At 43.7% G+C, this 20,249-nt stretch overlaps 1 protein-coding gene across 1 annotated transcript in view; it reads left to right on the top strand.

The window, feature by feature from the left end:
* Positions 1 to 20,249, top strand: part of RRM2B (ribonucleotide reductase regulatory TP53 inducible subunit M2B) — a 42,749-nt gene that overhangs the window by 3,702 nt on the left and 18,798 nt on the right. The window contains exons 2-4 of the mRNA XM_074986832.1: positions 5,075 to 5,230; positions 13,661 to 13,777; positions 16,158 to 16,291. Coding sequence (XP_074842933.1) covers positions 5,075 to 5,230; positions 13,661 to 13,777; positions 16,158 to 16,291 — 407 coding nt within the window. The remainder of the gene's footprint in view (positions 1 to 5,074; positions 5,231 to 13,660; positions 13,778 to 16,157; positions 16,292 to 20,249) is intronic.

Here is a 20,249-nt window from a genome sequence, read left to right on the forward strand (position 1 = left end):
GTCCCCATGAGTGCTTAGGTTGGTGAAATTTATGTTGTTCATGGAATGGGTTTTTTGAGTTGTTGAGTGACTCAAGTTACGAGAGTAAGTTCTGGTATGCACACACTCTAAACATTTTTTTTTGCCTACTGTTGTCTTAGGATTGTGCTGTGGAGTGGATGGGTCATGTTTTTCCAAGTTGCATTTAAAATGTCACTTAAAAGTGTCAGGGGTGGTAATAATTTTCCTTTTTGCCTAGTTGGTGCATAGGCCAGTACTTTGTGAATGTGTGTGTTGTGGTTTTTTTTCCCCCCTCCCTGCCTAGTCACTCTTCACCCAAAGAAGGAAAATACTTCAAGAAATAAAGAAAAAGTGACTTTAAAACCACAACATTTGGAAAAGACTAAAGTATACTACCTAAACTAATTTGATTTTTTTAATAACTGTTTCAGACTGACAGTGACATTTCTATTTTAAGTTTTAGTATTAGCTGCTAAGGCCCTGTCTACATGGGGATGTTACATTGGATTAGTTTGTTGGCTCCGAGTGTACCAGTTTGACTATACTGAAGTCCCTCTGCCCTGCTTTTGTATGCCATTTTTATGGGTCTTTCTTTGTCAATCATTGTGCCCACCTGACTCTGCACTTGTATGAATTGACCACTCAGTATTCTGGGCAGATAGCCTATGGTGCAATGTGGTTAGCTCTCTGCTCTGAGACTTTTCGCACTGTGCATTGTGAGGTATCTGCTAGAAGTGACAAGAATTCTGGGATTTTAATGACTTCTCTCCTGGCAACCCATAATTCATGTTTTTTGCCAGCACAGTTTTCTAGTTGCTCTTTCAGACTATGGAGAATGCAATGCTGAACACGCTAGTCATCACATTCACTAGTACAAACTGAATGATGCGCATCTATTGGCAGTTTTTCAGCTGGATGGATTTGTCTTAGTGCTTTTGGATGCTGTAGCAATATGGCTACAGGTGGAGAAGCAGGAGTATGAAAATATTATATCTTTGCGGAACTAAGCAGCTGCTACTACAGATTATGTACTTGGAATAGCTTTTCTCAGTAGAGTGTGACTTATGGCACCAAGTAGCTAGAAGGGACTGGCGATTGGGATATTGGTGCACAACTGGGAGGATAAGCAATGGCAGCAAAACTTGAGGATGACAAAGGGCCACTCTTCTGCAGATATGTACAGAGCTCACCCCAGAGCTGCAGCAGCAGAACATTAATATGAGAGTTCCCCTTACCATAGAGATGCATGTGTCCATCATCATCTACAAGCTAACAAACCTCCAATTGCTAGTAATCAGTAGCTAGCCAGTTTGGTGTTTGGAGATCATCTATGGGGTGTTCTTCATGAAGATATCCGGTAATATGAAGATGTAGCTGTACCATGTATTGAATCTTCAAGTCACAGGAGTTTAACAGCTTTGCACAGATGGGGGCCCTGACCTTTATATGGGCTTTCAATGCCCTCACCACCAACCATCATAAAGGATGTTAACAGGAAGGGGCATTTCTCCATGGTGCTTCAAGGCATGATTGATTACCATGGAAGAGTCACTAATATTCACATTAGGTGATCTGGAAAGGTCTGTAATGCCAGATAATTAAAAATTCAAAGTCTTTACAGGAATGTATAATGAAATATATTTGTTCTGAAGACCACTATAGACACTGAGTTATGATTTCTTTATATTTTGATGTCTTCCCAAAAGCATGCAGGAATACACCAAAACCCAAAGATTCTGTTGCTGTGCTTGACCTTTGTAACAAAAAAGATGCTCCAGCAAAGCTGTTTCTATTTGTATCATGAGTCTTTGCCAGGGCCACGTGCTCCCTTTCGAGTCTTTGGAATTACTCCGGGAAACCATCCCTTTGGCCTTCTGCCTTTTGACTGTCTGCTGGGATGCAGTCACTGCTTCTGTGAATATTTCATCTCTTGTTTCTCCTCCCACCCCCACTTTGAAGACTTGCCTGCATTGTAGCAGATAAGGCTCGCACATGCCCACGTCATGGTCTTACAAGTGGCGAGGAAAATTAGAAAAAGGATGAGCTAGTCCTCATTGGCATGGAGATAAAATGTTACTTTTCCCACAGTTTTGGAACATCCTTTTCATCTTCTGTTCCCACCTTGTGATTTGCTTTGAGGTCTCCTCTTTCATTTTTCAGGTTACTTCCCTCTTATACAGGTCCCGTCTACCAAAGCCAGGAGGGTAGGGAATTTTGGAGTAGATGGGTAGAAGAGAGCAAGGGGCAGGTTTGTATTTTCATGTGCAGTCCTGTTAGGCTGTCCTTACACTGGAGGTGAGTCCCCAGAAGACACAGGAGGATACTATTAAAAAAGCTAATGGGCAAATTGGGGGAAAGAAGTTATTTGCCAAGATGGTGTCTCTTAACTAGTGCTGGAAAGGAAGGAAAATACTGGCTCTACTGACAGCACTGAGAGGTACTTTGCTTTATAGTACGCATGTTAAAATAGAACACGCACTGACTGAAATTTTCTTTAACTACCTGTCGATCAGTAGCGTGTACTACAATTTTTTTTTTCAGTACAGTTTGAATCTTTCTAGTCTGACATGCTCTCATACAGCAACATCCATTGTCTGGCATGATTTTAGTTAGCTGGAGGACCTCTTATCATGGGTGTGGCTAAGTTTCCCATGGTCCCATAAAGTTTGTTTTACAGCCACCAGTCTTGGCTCTCAGTGTTCTGTGCTGTTGTTTAGCTGTAATTTACCCCTAAATGTCTTCCAAGAGCCCAGTAAGAAGTAGAGGCGTTGGTAATGCTGCTAGACTATATTGACTTCCCATGGTTCAGCAAATTCTGTCATTCAGCACTGGTCAGGTCCCAAGAGTGCTGGACTAGAGAGGTTCAAACTGTAATTTGTTTCAGTCAACATTACCGGTGTTGAGGAAATTATTTAAAATGCCTTAATCTCTAGACAGGGTGGGGGAGGTAATATCTTGCACCTTGAAATCTCTGCATTGTGTAATGCTTTTAATAAGCTGATTTTGGCAATGTTACATCCAAAAATTTAACATATCTTAATCTCTCTGCATTGGCAAAACTGATGTGAAATAAAATTTCAACTGTTTTGTTTGTTTCTGTGTCCTGCTACTATAAATGTGCTTGCCATACAACGTGTTTGATCTTTTTTGATGGCTGTGGTATGAATAGTTGTGAGATTTTTATACTTCAGGGAACTAAAAAAAAGTACAGTTTTAAGATTTTGTTGTGAATGCTATTTTGAGTGGGGCATGGTTGTGTTTAAAAGTTGAGCAGGGTGAGAAGGGCTATCAGCTTCATTCAGCATTGCAGTGCATAGCTAGTATCAGAAAATTTTGTTTAAATCCTATTGTTCAGCTGTATTCTATTACACTGTGTAATACTTCCTTGCTGAGCTGTCCACCACAGCATTTCCAGGGTAGCTGTCCATATGGAATTCTTGTATAATAACCAAATGCTTGGGGTCAGGTGGTGGTGTGTGCAACAATAACAACAACAAAAAAAGCTATCCACTGCTAATAGAAGGGGAAAAGTGATAAGGTTATAACTACTGGTTCTCTTATTGTCTGTTGTCGTCTTGTACTTTATCAGAGCATCTTTGCTTTCATATGGCTCTTTGGACCAAATCTGGGAGTGCTCCTTGCAGTGATTTCCTCTGACAGTGTCTTGTAGATGTTTGCTGTTCTCCAGCTAGAATGCATGTGCAGCTCTCCAAAGATAGCAGACAAGTCCAGGAGCAATGCAGGGGTCCACACAGAAGCACCAGGATGCATGATTGTTGTAATGGGTATATGACGAACTACTTCCTGGTATCAAATAGGGGCACCCGTGTCTGCCCATCATCATTTAAACAGAAGGATTAGATCCAATCAGATGAAATCAGGGTAGTGGAAGGCACACAGGTACACAGACAGGTTGATGAAGGATTGCATGCTGTGACAGCAGTGGGAGGACTGTGTTAAGGAAAGATTTAACTCTCTCACCCTCACAGGTGTGGTGTTGGGCTCGACTCTAGGAGCCCATAGAATTTCAAGTTCAGAGTCCAATCCACAAGTATCCTTTACTGAGGTACAGAATTACAGCTCAAGCTGGGTGCCTCCGGAGAGGGACCCTGCCCCCCCAGAAATCACCAGCAATTATACTCTTTACAGTTTATAACACCGCCCATACCCTTGTCCAAAGTCCAATTCCGTAATTTGAGTAGGGGTCTTTACTCTTCTCCATTGGATGGTTCTGTTGCTGAGAGGACTGTCTGTTTGCTGGGTGTTTGATCTTCTTCAGGAGGCAGTTATCTCAGCTCCTTACATTCTTCTATCATCTCCCATTTGCAAACTTCCAATTAGCACCATATCGAGCAGTTTTCACCGTTCTGCAGCTGTTGTTTCAGCACTCCTCCTAGGTTAGCTTGACCTGGGCCTAAGGCTTCAACTACTTTAGCTACTAGTGCTAAGATAAGAGAACAAACTCTTTAAAACATGCATATAAAATGACATATAAATGATTTTCCCTTAACAACTGCCAGAACTTCAGTAGTTAATTGGAGTAAGCCTGTGGCTTACTTTGATCTGGCGCATGAGGCTTGAGGCTTCCCCCTGCAATGGGGTAACCGGTGTTCTTGTGCTCTAGACCTGTAGCCAGACTCCGGGGTCCTGGTGTCCCCAATTAAGTGTGAGTGAGATCTCTTTTTTTTGTATGTGCGTGTTGGATTTCCCCAGCATATTGCACAGAGACTTCTATTTGTAGTGAAGAATCAGACATATCCTGGCATTGCTGCACCTAGTATGAGGCAGGTTTCTGGTGGTTTTACTTACTAATTTACAACACTCAAAATTGTTCTACATAGACCTGGGCAAAAAGACAAAAACAAGTTATGGCAATAAATAGCAGAGATGGCGGACAGAAGAGAAGTGGTTATAGCAGAAGGTCCTGCAGTTACTTGGTTCAGGCATGTGCATATCTCAGTGATTTAATTCAAACGAATTTTTTAATTTTTTCTCAGATTAATTATTTAGAAAGAAAGTAAGTGGTGGAGTTGTAATGGAATAATCCCGTGAAATGATGCTGCTTTTCCTTTAGGGTTTCTCTTCATGTGCTATTGAAAATGACTTCAAACCAAATGAAGAACCTATTCTCAGAAAAAATCCTCGTAGATTTGTCATCTTCCCACTCCAATACCCAGATATGTGGAAAATGTATAAAAAGGCACAAGCGTCCTTCTGGACAGCAGAAGAGGTGAGTGTGATATTCTGTTCAGGACACCCAGAACCATAAACCACTGTGTTCTCTTTTTGCCTCAGCTAGAGTGAGCTGTTGTTGGAGATTATACTGTCAGCTCCCCACCACTCTGGTCTGTCCACGTCACCTGCAAATTCATTGAGACTGTGCTGAACTAAATTTTGCCCATGCAGTTAACACTTAGTAGACCCCCAAGATGTGTCACTTTAACATTCAGTCCCTCTTACTGTGTTGCTCACAGAAATTGTGTGCTGCTACCGAAGAGGTCATACACACATCAGCCTGTTAGGTGTGCTGAAGACTCACATTTCACTTTTACACAATTACTTTGCATTTGTACTTATTGAATTTCATACTGTTTACCTCCAGACTGTTTCTCCAGATCATTTGGAATTATAATCCTATGCTCCAAAGCACTTGTAATCCCTTTCATCTTGGTATAATCCACAAATGATATAAGTGTACCTTTTTGCCATTATCTATACAATTTATGAAAATATTGAACAGTAACTGTCCCAAATTGCTCTCTGCTGAATACCACTCACTATTTCTTTCCAGCTTGACTGAGCCATTGATAACTGCTTGCTGGGAATGTTTATCCAGTTATGTACCCATATTATAGTATCTCCATCTAGATTTAAATGTTATACCTCATACGCAATGTTTCTTCAAATGTTGTCATCCATGTGTGCATTTTTTCCATCTACATGCAGAATAATTTTTTGTGTGTACTGAGTCACGTGCATCACAAGTAGAAACAAACAACCTAGCTGCGGGCATTCTGCTCATCAGCTGGGTGGCATTTGAATCTCTTGAGCAGCTGCACAAGTGCCCGTCTTACAAGGAACATTGCTTACAAAACACCTTTTGGATACATATAAGTTTGTTGGCCATAGTGAACATGTCAGATCTGATGTGAGTTACAGAGGTGGACTCTCTGCCAGTGTGCATTGAGATATCTTAAGGTAACAGTGTGGTCCAGTGGACAAGGCCGAAGAGTAGAGCTGACTTTTATTGCAGGCTCTGCAGCTGACTTGCTGCATGTGGCCTGTGATGGGACACTTAAACACTCTCTGCCTAAGTTTCCTCACTTGTAAAAATGTTTTGAGATCTATGGAAGTGTTACGCACTATTTATTTTTCAGGCAGATGATTGTAAACAGTGACAACTGTTAAAGATATATGTATAGTAGTCCCTTGAAATATGCAAGGGTTGCATTCATGTGCCCCCTCGCATAACTCAAATTTTGCGTAAGTCGAGGGGCTTCTCCTATGGAAAGTGCATTCTGCAGCTTGGTGAGCAGTAGGAACACCTGATCTCCTCTTGAACGGTAAGTCCTGGGGCTGGGGGGTCAGCTGGGGAGGGTTAACCCCGGCAGGCCATGGAGGGGAGCAGTGGTGGGGGCAGTGGAGTTGAGCTGGAGCCGTGCGTGGGGGGGATTGAACTGGGGCGGGGGTTTGAGCTGGGGTGTGGGTGTCAAGGCAGAGCCACGCAAGCAGGTGGAGAGCTGGAGCCATGCTTGGCAGGTAAGTCAGGCCACAGTGTGGGTTGAGCCACAGCAGGGGTCGTGGGCTGGGGCTGGAGTTGCAACCACATGCAAGGGGTGAGCTGGGTTGGGGGCTGGGGTTTTGAGTGGAGGGGTGGGTGGGTTTTGAACTGGAGCCGCAAGGGTTGAGCCAGGGCTCGGGGCTGGGGGTGGACGTGATTTGGAGTAGTGCTTAACTTGCATTAATGCGAGTTAAGCACAACTCGAAATTGCGCATTTTGAGGGTTTACTGTAGTTTATTTCATGTTGCATTAACGAAGTACTCATTTCTACCTAGTGGTACTACTTACCTGTAAGTTACCATGTTTCATTCTCATTAAAAGCTTTGGATGGACAGTCCTGGATGGTGATGCCTTATATCCATTACAAACCAAAGGTCAGGCTTCTCTGCATTCCCCTGTCTGGTGCCCCTGAGAAGCTACCTAGAAGGGTGGAGGATTGTCCAGATTACATGTTTGTTCAGTCTTTGGATTCATGATAAGAGTGCCCTTTGTACAGTTGGCTTTTGTTATTTAGATCTGAATGCCAGGAAGTGGACTGAAAATACTGACTCATTTCACACATCCTTGGTTAGGAATGATTTTTGGTTTCTTCTAGGTCAGTCTTATAGCCATTGAAATTACTAATAGTTTTATCTATTCTATTTCATCTGTGGCTGCAGGTTTGGTTTGAGTCATGGTTTGTATTTGAACTAGTTACCAGAGAGGAAATGCTCTCATAATGGCAGCCATACTGGGTCAGACCAACTTCCATCTAGCCCAGCATCCTGTCTGCCAGCAGTGGACAGTGCCAGGCATAGCAATCACAGGGTTAGCGCCTATGGTGCTAGTTGCTTCAGTGGGAAGTAACAGAAAAGGTAATCATTAAGTGGTCCATCCTCTGCCAGAAGATGGAAATAGGTGACAAACAGTGGCAAGGGCCATTATTCCCGCCGATCTTGGCTAATAGCCATTGATGGACCTATCCTTTGTGAACTTGTGTTCTTTTTTTGAAACCTGTTACAGTCTTGGCCTTCATAACATCCTCTGGCAAGTGTTTCACGGGTGAATTGTTTGTTGTGTGAAGAAATACTTCCTTTTCTTTGTTTTTAAATCTGCCACATATGAATTTCATTAGGTTCCCTGTAGTGCTTGCATTACGTGAAGGAGTAAATAACATTTTTTTCTTTACCTCCTCCACACCTCTGTTATAGATTGTATAGACCTCTGTTATTTTCCCACTCGGCTGTCTTTTCCAAGCTACAAAGTCCCAATCTTACTAATCATTCCTCATATAGAAACCACTCCAGACTCTGAGGCTGCGTCTATGCTACGTTCCCTTTTTCAAAGAGGAATGCAAATAAGGGAGATAAAAAATGCAAATGAAGTGCTGATTTACAAATCTCGTGCTTCACATGCATAATCTCACAATTCACATTTTCAGAAGAGGCTTTCAAAAGCAAAAACAATCTTGTAGATGGGGTGTCCTTGAAAAATAAACCCCATATTTTGGAAGAACTTTTCTTGAAACAGAATAGAAAGACATTCTTTTTGTTTTTTGAAAATGAGATTTGTTTTCGAAGGAACCTCGTCTACATGGCTGTTTTTGCTTTCGAAAAAGTCTCTTCTGAAAATGCAGTCATGCAAGATTATGCAAATGAAGCACAACATTTGTAATTCAGCACTTCATTTGCATTTTTGATCTGCCTCATTTGTATTTCCCTTTTGAAAGGGGAATGTAGTACAGACGCAGTTAACGATTTTTGTTACCCTCTTCTGTACCAGTATAGCCTCTCTTTTCTGAGATGGGGCAACCGTATCTCCACATTGTATTCAAGGTGTGGGTGTACTGTGAATTTATATAGAAGCAATATGATTTCTGTCTTATCTACCCTTTTCCTAATGATTCGTAACATTGTTAATTTTTTTTGGACTGCCACTGCACGCTTAGTGGATATTTTTCAGAGAAATATCCACAATGAGTCGAGACTCTCTCTTTCTTGAGTGGTAACAGAATATTTAGATCCCTTTTTTTTATATGTATACTTAGGACTATGTTTTCCAACTTTCATTACTTTTGCAAGTTATCATGGTTATCTAGTAAAGCATTTGATACGGTCTCGCATAATATTCTTATCGACAAACTAGGCAAGTCCAACTTAAATTGCGTTGCAATAATGTGGGTGCATAACTGGCTGGCTAATCGCACCCAGAGAGTAGTTGTTAATGGTGCTCAATCCAGCTGGGAAAGCATAACAAGTGGGGTTCTGCAGGGGTCTGTTTTGGGACCAGTTCTGTTCAATATCTTCATTAATGATTTGGATATTGGCATAGAAAGTACGCTTATTAAGTTTGCAGATGATACCAAGCTGGGAGGGGTTGCAACTACCTTGGAGGATAGGGTCATAATTCAGAATGATCTAGATAAATTAGAGAAATGGTCTGAAGTAAACAGGATGAAGTTTAATAAAGATAAATGTAAGGTGCTGCACTTAGGAAGGAATAATCTGTTTCACACATACAGAATGGGAAAAGACTGTCTAGGAAGGAGTACAGCAGAAAGGGACTTAGGGGTTCTAGCAGATCACAAGTTAAATATGAGTCAACAGTGTGATGCTGTTGCAAAAAAAGCAAACGTGATTCTGGGATGCATTAGCAGGTGTGTTGTGAACAAGACACGAGAAATCATTCTACCGCTCTACTCTGCGCTGGTTAGACCTCAGCTGGAATATTGTGTCCAGTTCTGGGCACCCCAATTCAAGAAAGATGTGGAGAAATTAGAGAAGGTCCAGAGAAGAGCAACTAGAATGATAAAAGGTCTGGAGAACATGACTTATGAAGAAAGGCTGAAAGAACTGGGCTTGTTTAGCTTGGAAAAAAGAAGATTGAGGGGGGACATGATAGCGGTTTTCAGATATCTTAAAGGGTGTCATGAGGAGGAGGGAGAAAACTTGTTGTTCTTGGCCTCTGAGGAGAGAACAAGAGGCAATGGACTTAAACTGCAGCAAGGGAAGTTTAGGTTGGACATTAGGAAAAAGTTCCTAACTGTCAGGGTGGTCAAGTACTGGAATAAGTTGCCACGGGAGGTTGTGGAATCTCCCTCGCTGGAGATATTTAAGAACAGATTAGATAGATGTCTGTCAGGGATGGTGTAGATAGTGGTCGGTCCTGCCGTCGGGGCAGGGCACTGGACTCGATGGTCTCTTGAGGCCCCTTCCAGTCCTAGTGTTCTATGATTCTATGGTTGAATTCAACTTGCCATTTTTTTTGCCTAATCTCACAGTTTTGTGAGGTACCTGTTGTAATGCTTTGCAATCTCTCTTTTGGACTTAACTATCACAGTGTTCTCAACCAGGGGTACATGTACCCTTGGGGGTACATCGAGGTCTTCCAAGGGGTACTTTAGCTCATCTAGATATTTGCCTACTTTTACAACAGGCTACATAAAAACACTAATAAACTCAGTACAATCTAAAAGTTCCTTCAGACAGTGACCTGTTTCTACTGCTGCATTTGTCTTATGCTGAAACGTAAGTACAACATTTCTATTCCAATTAATTTATTTGATAATAAGATGGTAGAAAGTCAGTAAGCTTTCAAAAGTGGTTGTCTTCTGTGTTGCTTTTGTAAGTAAGTAGTTTTGAAGTGAGGTGTAACTTGGTGGTACGCAAAACAAGTGTGACTCCTGATAAGGGTACAATAATCTGGAAAGGTTGAATGGCACTCATATCAAGACCTCAGATTACTTTAGAACCGTGTTTCTCAAGGGATGGTACGCATCCCCTTAGGGGTATGCAAGAGAAGTCCAGGGATACTTTTTTTCTTTTTAAGGGGTACTTTATTTTACCAGAAGGGTGGGGAAAAAAGTTGCAAGCTATCATACCAGTTCCTTCCATTCTCTTTTGTGTTTTCACATTTGACCCTACCTTACTAAGGCTATGCTTTAAAAGAAAAATATCACCCTGGCTAAGAAAGTTGTTGTTTTTGCCCCAACAATGATTCACTCTCCTACAGAGGAACAAATGTAATGCTGTCTTATTGTTCAACAATTGCTAGATGTCACATAAAGAAAATCTGTCATCTTAAAGGTTCCTTGCAAATTGTTGTATTGATAAAGGCACATGGAAAGGAGCCCTGGTTTTAGGCAGTGTTGAAGTTTTGAAATCCTGCTTTATGGCAAGAAAACGTTCATTCACTTCCGGTGCTGTATGGTTCAGTATATAAAATCATTTTTCATTTCTGTAATGTCTTTCATCCTAAAGTGTTCGTAGATCAATTACAGGTGCTACCAAACAGTAAATTGTTTTATTCTTGTCTTAGAAATATCATAGAGTCATGGGGCAGAATGGACCTCAAGAGGTCATCGAGTCCAGCCCCCTGCTTCAAGCAGGATCGAGCCCAACTGAGTCATCCCAGCCAGGGGCCTTCAAAACCTCTAGGGATGGAGATTCCACCACCTCTCTAGGCAACACATTCCAGTGCTTCACCACCGTCCCGGTGAAGTAGTTTTTCCTAATATCCAACCTATTCCTCTGCTTCTGTAACTTCAGACCATTGCTCCTTGTTCTGCCATTGGACACCACGGAGAATAGTTTCTCTCCGTCCTCTTTAGATCTCTCCTTCAGGAAGTTGAAGACTGCTATTAAATCACCTGTCAGTCTTCTCTTCTGCAAACTGAATAAGCCCAAATCCCTCAACTTCTCTTCATGGGTCATGTGCTCTAGCCTCTTAATCATTTTCATTGCCCTCCACTAAACCTGCTCCAGCACATCTGCATCCTTTCTATACTGGGGGGCCCAAAACTGGACACAGTACTCCAGCTGTGGCCTTACCAGTGCTGAATGGAGAGGAACAACAACTTTTCTAGATCTCCTCAAAATGCTCCTCCCGATCTCCAAGAGTCTTCAAAGATAATGACCAAAGGCTCGGCAATGATGTCTGCCAGTTCCCTCAGCACCCTTGGGTGCATGAAATCCAGACCCTTGGAACTGTGTACATCTAGTCTTTTCTAGTAGTTCTTAACTCATTTCTTCCCCATAGATGGCTGCCCTCCACCTTCCCATACTGCATAATCTAGCACCGTTGTGTGGAAGCTGTCCTTGTCTGTGAAGACTGAGGCAAAAAAAATCACTGAGTACTTCACCTTTTCTTACGTCGTCTGTCACTAGGTTACCTCTCTCATGCAGTAATGGCCCCACGCCTTCCCTGATAACCCTCTCTTATTGTTAACATGCCTGTTAGAAACCTTTCTTGTTACCCTTCACATCCCTTGCCAGCTGCAGTTCCAATAGTGTTTTTGCTTTCCTGATTACTGCCTGGTGTTTTCCAGCCATATATTTATACTCCTCCTTAGTCAACTGTCCCCGTTTCCACTTCTTATAGGCATCACTTGTGAGATTAAGCTGACCGCGGATTTTCCTGTTAAGCCAAGCTGGCTGCCTACCATATTTGCATTTCTTACTATGCAGTGGGATGGTTTGTTCCTGTGCCTTCAGAAAGACTTCTTTAAAATACTTCCAATTCTCCTGAACTCTCTTCCCCTTCATCTTTGTTTCCCAAGGGGTCCTGGCCATCAGTTCTCTCAGGGAGTTGAAGTCTGCTCTTTAGAAACCGAGGGTCTATATTTTACTGCTCACCCTTCTTCCTTTTGTTAGGGTCCTGAAATCTACCATCTCATGGTTGCTGCAGCCCATGTTGCCACCCACTTCTATTTCTCCTACTAGTTCTTCCCTGTTTGTGAGCAGCAGGTCCAGATGCGCATGGCCCCTGGTCAGTTCCTTCAGCACTTGTACCAGGAAGTTATCCCCAACATTCCCCAAGAACTTCATGGATTGTCTGTGTGCTGCTGTATTGATCTCCCAACAAATGTCTAGATGATTAAAGTCTCCCATGAGAACCAGGACCTGTGATTTGGAAGCTTCTCTTAGCTGTCTAAAAAAATGCTCTTCTACCTCATCTCCCTGATCTTGCAATCTAGAGCAGACACCAACTACAACGTCACCTCTGTTGCTTCTGCCTTTAAGTTTAATCTGAAGATACTCAATTGGCTTTTCTCCCTCCCTATGCTGGAGCTTAGAGCATTTGTACCGCTCCTCACATAGAGCACAACTCCTTCTCCTTTTCTCCCCGCCTGTCCTTCCTAAACAGTTTATACCCTTCCATGACCATGCTCCAGTTATGCAAATCATCCCACCAAGTCTTCGTTATTCCAACCATCTCATACTACTTTGACTGTGCTGCGGCCTTTAATTCTTCCTGTTGGTTCCCTCGGCTTCCTTCATTTGTGTACACGCACCTTAGAAAAGTGACTGACTGACTCGCTTTCTTCTCTTCACCCAGGAATCCTACTTTGTTGTTCCCTACTCCTTCTCCACTTGTCTCAGGGCTTGTGTCACTGTCCCCAACGAACCTAATTTAAAACCCTCCTCACTAGGTTTGCAAGCCTGCCCACAAAGATGCTCTTTTCTCTCTTCATTAGGTGAATTCTGTCTCTTCCTAGCAACCTTTGTTCCTGAAACAGAGTCTCATGGTTGAAGAACCCAAATCCTTCTCTGTCTGTCTTGTGGACACATAATATCAGGCATACCAGAGACTCTAAATGGTGTGCATATTCTCTGAGTTTCCAAAGATCTGTATTGGTGTTTTGGAAGGAGAGGAATGTATAATTTCTAAGATGCAAAGCAATTACATTTTGTTATGGTGGCAATACTGTACTGCACTTCTTCACTTAAGTTGTTTGATTTTAAAAATTCTATTACAAATGTAGTAGAATTCTCTGAACATTTTTCAGTTTTGGTTTCAACTAGCTCCCTATGCCACTGATTTGTTTAAGCTTTATATTTTCTTCAAGAGTTCTCAATATAAAATATAATACTGTATTTTTCTTGCTTTTTATATCATAAGGTTGATTTATCGAAGGACTTTCCTCACTGGAACAAGTTGAAATCTGAAGAAAAATACTTCATTTCCCATGTCCTGGCTTTTTTTGCAGCCAGCGATGGAATTGTAAATGAAAATTTGGTAAGGCGTCTTTAAAATGAACCCATGAGTCGTGAGTTATCTTTCATCTGGCTACCTAAAACTTTTCATTTCAGTTTTGACTTAGTGTAATCAAGTGATAATTATTTACACTTTTTCATTTATGTTGCATTTTCTCTGACACACAGTCTTGCTTTTGTGTAGACGTCTGAGCAATCTGTTCTCCTTGGGCCCTTATTTAAGATAAATTAGGACCACGTTAGTATGAGCTCAAAGATTCCAACCACTCCGTTCCTGGAAACAGTCTTTAAGTCCTTCCTTCCAGTAGATTGTTCATTTTTTTTAGGTTATTAGGAAAGGAAGATACGATGAACTTCTCTATTGATTGGTGTCAGTTTTTCTCCATGGATTGGTTAAAATCTCATAATCTCTCCCTACCACAACACCTTTAAAACACTGTGGGTGTATACTGCGATGTTCTGGCCAGTATTTCTTATATCATTAAAATCAGTTCTAAGGATCTATGTTTACTAAGTTGTCTTGTTGGGGGATATCACTGCCCCATCTACAAGGAAGTGATGGATCTGCTTGCCAGCTGTTGTCATGATGGGCTGCAAGATATCTGACCTTAAACCATCAGTGATGTAGGACTAAAAATGGCCCATCCTGGGCCTTGTGCGTGTGTAACTTCTGGCACACATTTAGGGAATTCAGTCGTTATAGTAGGAGAAAGAGACACACATTCTTTGACGTACAAAGACTATAGGAAATACTTGTTCATTTTACTTAATATTAAACCAAAATCCTGAGGTTTTTGTGTAATTTGAAGTTTTTAGCTACTAAAAGTTTTATCAGGTGTTGCTCAGGTCCTTCAGGACTTGCGGGGTGCAGGAGTCAGGGCTAGGAGTGAGTGGCTCTTGGGAAAGAATCGGGGTACTGGAGTCAGGGCAGGGTTTAGGAAGTGTGCAGAGGCCAAGAGCAAGGGATGGGGGTGACCAGCGGTTGCTCCCTGGGGTGGTGGGTCTGTACTGCCCAGTTGCCAGTATTGCTCCCTGGGGGCAGTGGGGGTGTCCTTGCCTGCTGCTGCCTTGTGGTCATTGTGTAGTACAGTAAACCCTTGATATAATGGATTAATGGGGGTGGGGCGCACAGGAAGGTTGTCCGCTATTACCAAAGGTACATTATATGTGAGGGTTTACCTGCCCGCCCACCCACTCCCCTCCCCTTCCAGGCTGCCAAAGCCCCAGTCCCAGTCTTCATCCAAAAAAGCCCCAAAACAAACCTCCTTCCCACTCACTAGTGAAGCTGTGGGACCCTGCCCTGTCATTGGAGATGCCCAGCAGTGCAGCTGGAGGCGCCCTGCTGTGTGGCCAGAGGTGCCTTGCCGCACGCAACTGGTGGCACCCCACTGTGTGGCTGGAGCCCCTTTGCCACATGTGGCTGGAGGTGCCCAGCCATGCAGCTGCAGGCTCCCCCCTGCGTGGCCGGAGCCACTTTGCCGCACATACCTGGAGGTTCACGGCCGTGTGGCCGGAGGTTCACGGCCGTGTGGCCGGAGGTTCACGGCCGTGTGGCCGGAGGTTCACGGCCGTGTGGCCAGAACTGCTTTGCTGCACACGGCTGGAGGCACCTGGCTGCATGGATGCTGCTGCCTTGCAGCCAGAGGAACCTCACCGCATGCGGACAAATGCCTGGCTGCGCAGCTGCAGCTGCTTCAACGCATGTGGCTGGAGGCATTCTGCCATACAGCTGGAGCTGCCTCACTGCATGCAGCTGAAGGTGCCCCGCCACGTGGCTGGAGCTGGCTGAAGACACCCTGCCACGCGGCTGGAGCCCCTTCGCCACATGCAGCTGGAGGGGCCATCGCACAGCTTGGAGGAGCCGCCACTGGAGCCCCCATACACACATGACAGTTCTGGCGGAGGAGATGGTGGCTCCTCCAGGCTGTACCGGTGGTAAGTCCTTTATTTTTTTCATTTTGGTGGGTGGTGAGTTTACTAACCCCAACACACTTCGGAGCAATGGGGGGGACGTCTGTTGTTCCCAAAGCCTGCTAAATCAGGGTCTGTAAAATCGAGGGTTTCTTGCTACCGCTCGCTTCCTTTCTGTTTGAGAAACTGTCATATTCCATGTGTGTCATGATGTCCTGGTACGATCAAACCCTGATCTTCCTATAAGTTATAAGAGGAAGCTGCATACCAAACCTGGTGGTCTTACTGGTTTGTTCTTGAATGGACTCAGATGGACACATACACACACACAAACTTTCTAAAATATAAAGTAGATATGTACAGCAGCTTTACTCACTTTCTCTTTCGTAGCATAATTCCATAATCTGCTAGCTATTGGCATGGAGGGCATGAAAATACTTTCTCAGATAGTGTTAATACCCTAACTGGCTTTTTTTCTTTTTTTTTGGAAGGTGGAGCGTTTCAGCCAGGAAGTGCAAATCCCCGAGGCTCGCTGTTTCTACGGCTTTCAGATTTTAATTGAGAATGTTCACTCCGAGATGTATAGTTTGCTAATAGACACTTACATCAAAGATCCCAAGAAACGGTAATTCTCAGAGTTGTCACAAAACTGCTGACAATATATATCTTTGGCAGGAGGTCATATAGCACAAGCCAGTATCTCCTGCTTTCTTTTCCATACTAAAGCTTTGGCTGGCCTTAAAGAGATCCGTTAACATTTCCTGGTGTGAAATGGGGTAATAATCCATACTTCATAGCTGTGTTGTGATGATTAGTTAATATTAGTTCATTGCAATATAAGTAATAGAGTGAAACAGTTCTGTTTATGGATTGTTCTAGGAATTTAATGCTGTTTTCTGATCTGGGTTTAGTAATTAATTCTACCTATCACTTTATTTGCGTACAACATTTTGTCGCTAATATTTTTCAAAAAGTACAACTACGCTAGCCAGGTATTCATAAATTGAAGTGTTGTGACCTATGAGTTTGTCCTGTGTATCAACAAGAAGAGTTTCTAGTTTAAAGGATAACAATAACAATAGCAAAAAGTTAGTAAGTGGCTGCAGATGTGTAGGTGCCATGGTCCTATAGTGAGCATTATGCAAAGCTGCATTTCCGGGGCAGCATTTTGCACTGGGGAACCTCAGTGTCTCCTGGAATGTCACCCACACATTTCATAGAATCATAGAACAATAGAGCTGTGGAAGAGACCTAAAAAAGCCATTGAGTCCAGCCTATTTATCCTTTTCACGTTTCAGGGGCGCACACACACCTTTACTCCAGTTCCTAGGGCTCAAGGCATGACCCTGTTAATTTAAACTCCCAACTTTACCCAATTTCTAGTGCTCAGGGCATAACTTGCTGTGGGGATGCAGAATCTGAGCTACTGAAAAAGCCTTACACAGTAATATACTTATTCTCTACTTACCAAAAATTACCAAGCAAGCAGAACACATGCTAAGCGCACAATGTCATGCTCACCAATCCTGATAAGAGCAGGCAGACTTACCCTGTCGGCCAGACAAAGTCAGTCTTTCTGGATGTTGCTTCCTGCACCTCATGGTTATGCAGTGGAGTCCTGGCAGCTCTGGCCTTATGCTGTGTCGTGGGGATGAGTTCTTTTTCCAGGTCTTTTTCCTCCTCCTTCCTGCCTTTCTACCTCTTTCCTTTCCTGCTATTTTTTCTTCATGGATCCCAGTTTAAGTAGTGAAACTTGTGTCCTGCTTAGCTATACCTTGACCAATTATTTTAGTATAATTTTACTAACCAATGATAACCTACGATAACAGAACTACCGAACCACTCATACCCCACCACTGTAGTTGATTTACGTATAGTAAAATTAATTATGCAGCAGACAGAAACCATTACAAACCAGAGAGAGACCATACAGACCAACAGTAGGAAAGTGAGGACAATCATGGAATGAGAATTCCACAGTCTCAGCTATTGATAAGTAGTTTCTTGGCAGACGATGCTGTTAACTAAGTTCTGTCTACCCATCTTGAGATCTGTGTTATCTGGTGACAGCAGGTGCCATTAGGATTGGGGCTTCTTCTAATAGCCTGGTGTGACACTATTGTAATGAAATTTAGATGGGATGTGAGTTTGAGAGTCCTGGCTTTACAATTAATGGCTGCTGCTCTTCATTCTGGCTTCAGAGGAAGGACTCAGGCCTCTCAATATAATTATAGAAAAAACATATTTGTTATACAGTAATCCCTCAAAATGCACGATTTTGAGTTGCGCTTAACTTGCATTAATGTGAGTTAAGTGCAACTGAAAATCTTGCTCAGCCTCTCCAGTCCCCCATGGCCCTGGTTCAACACCCCCTGGCGCCCGCACATGCTCTCTCACACACACACACCCACCCACCATGCACAGCTCTGGCTCACCCCTCGCACGCGCACACGTGCGCGCGCAGCTCTTGTTCACTCCTCCCACCCCCCAGTGCATGCGGCTCCAACTCAACACCCCCCTGCCCCCTCCCCCCAGCCCACAGGGACGTGCAGCCTTGGCTCAACTCCACCTCCCTATAGCCGTAACCCACCCCAAGCTTAACCCCACTGTCCTGCTCCCACAGCTCTAACCCACTGCCAGGTTTAACTCTCCTGAATGCAGCCCCCCACTGCCTCAGGATTCACCTTTCAAAAAGGGCTCTATGTGCCACTGCTGCTTCCCAGGCTGCAGAATGTGCATTTGGCTGGGGAAAAAAATTGCTGCCCTCCCCCCCAAACAAAATTTTGAGTTATGCATGGGAATGCAACCCTCGCGTAATTTGAGGGATTACTGTACCATTACAGGAACTCTAAGGCATGTGGGGAGGTGGGGGCTATGCCACCTACTAAATGTGTATTCTTCAAGTGGTGAACCTGTGGGCACTTTTCTCTAGGTGTTGGTGCATCCTCGTGCTTCTGATCGGAGATTTTTCACTAGTAGTGCCTGGCCATGCCACACGTGCAGTAGCTGTCTCGTGGTGCTTTAGGCACCCATTTGATGTGCATGTGGTGCAGTGCCCTCTGTTTTCTTCTCTGCCGTCCTCTGCAGCAGATGGAACCTTCAGGAAGTGCAACTCTTCACCTTAAGAAACACAAGAAAAAGACAAATGACTTCTCCCCTTACCAATTTCATTTAACTTCCTAATCTAACACAACCCCTCCTTCCCTCTCCTCACACCGTGGCCCCTTAGGTTACTGTGGTTTCAGCATCAAAATGCTGGGCTTTCACAAATTAAAAAAAAAAAAAAGTGATTCATGCTGCGAGGCCATTTGTCCTGTGTCCAGTGCCTAGAGGAAAGGCATATACCCCAAAAATAATCCCCATTCCAACAACTTAAAATGTGACAGAGCGCTTTGGCTGAAAGTGATTCCCTTAGAGAAGTTTTTACAACCCTCTGACAAGACCTTTGCCACAGGGTCTCATACAAATATTTCAAAGGACAAGGCTCAAGCTCCCAGCAGTTCAAGGAAGTGAACCCCTGCTTCTCCTATCTGGGAATCTCAAGAGTTGAGAGCGTCCGGCAAGATAATTGCCTGCGTTTCTGAGCTCCTACAGATCAAGCACCACCAAAACACCCGGCACCAGTGGCACCACCAAGCTGTGAAAGGTGGCCCCAGCCAAACATGTCAAATCAGAGCGAAGACGAAAAGTCCCCTTTGTAGCACCATTGATACCAACACACAACTCAGGACTGAAGAACATGTGGCTGGTATGCTGCTTCTGTGGGCATCGATGGCACCTACAAGCAGACTCAATGTAACACAAATCACACCTCAACAACAGTCAGCATTGCAACCGTTCCTACACCACGGTGACATGAGGTTGCATCAGTACTGCTAATGCTGCTTCTTAGCACCAACTATTCACCACACTAATGGTCTGAACAACCTCCATTATTCCTTGCATCCTACTCTAATCACAGTGAGATAGAGGCAACAAGACATGACAGCAGGTTTCCTCGTAGCTCCCCTCCACCACCAGACCCAAGATCACTCACACTGGACCTGTACAACTGTGGTATGGAAAACCATGGCTCTGCCCACCACCATCTTACCCCATACAGTGTTCCCCATGGGACCCTTGGGCAAGTTACAGCCATCCATGTACCTCCTCACAAACCCCACTCTGACAGGCCGTCCAGTCTCCTCTGCCTCAAATACAGGGCACAGCCTCAGACATGGAGGAATACTGTCTTGCCCACATGGACAACAAAGACGTTGTCCATGTGGGCAAGCAGTCAACTCTTTCTCCATCAGATGAGGCACCCTCCCCAGCATCATCAGATGACCTCAAACAGTTTCACAAATTATTCTAGTGTTACACAGTCCAGGACATTACGCTGTAGGAAATGCAGGAAAAACAGCACAAATTATTGCAAACTCTGCGGTCCTCTGCAACCAGGAAAATCATTCTCCCTATGGATGAGGTGATAATGGAGCCTACAGAAGCCTTTTGGCAAACACTAGGCTCCTCCCGCTCCCACCACCAAATAGGTGAACAGAGAATATTTTGTCTAAATATATAGACTTTTCATTTTCCCTTCC

The sequence above is a fragment of the Carettochelys insculpta genome, chromosome 2, assembly GCF_033958435.1.
Source record: "Carettochelys insculpta isolate YL-2023 chromosome 2, ASM3395843v1, whole genome shotgun sequence".
NCBI classification, from domain to species: domain Eukaryota; kingdom Metazoa; phylum Chordata; order Testudines; family Carettochelyidae; genus Carettochelys; species Carettochelys insculpta.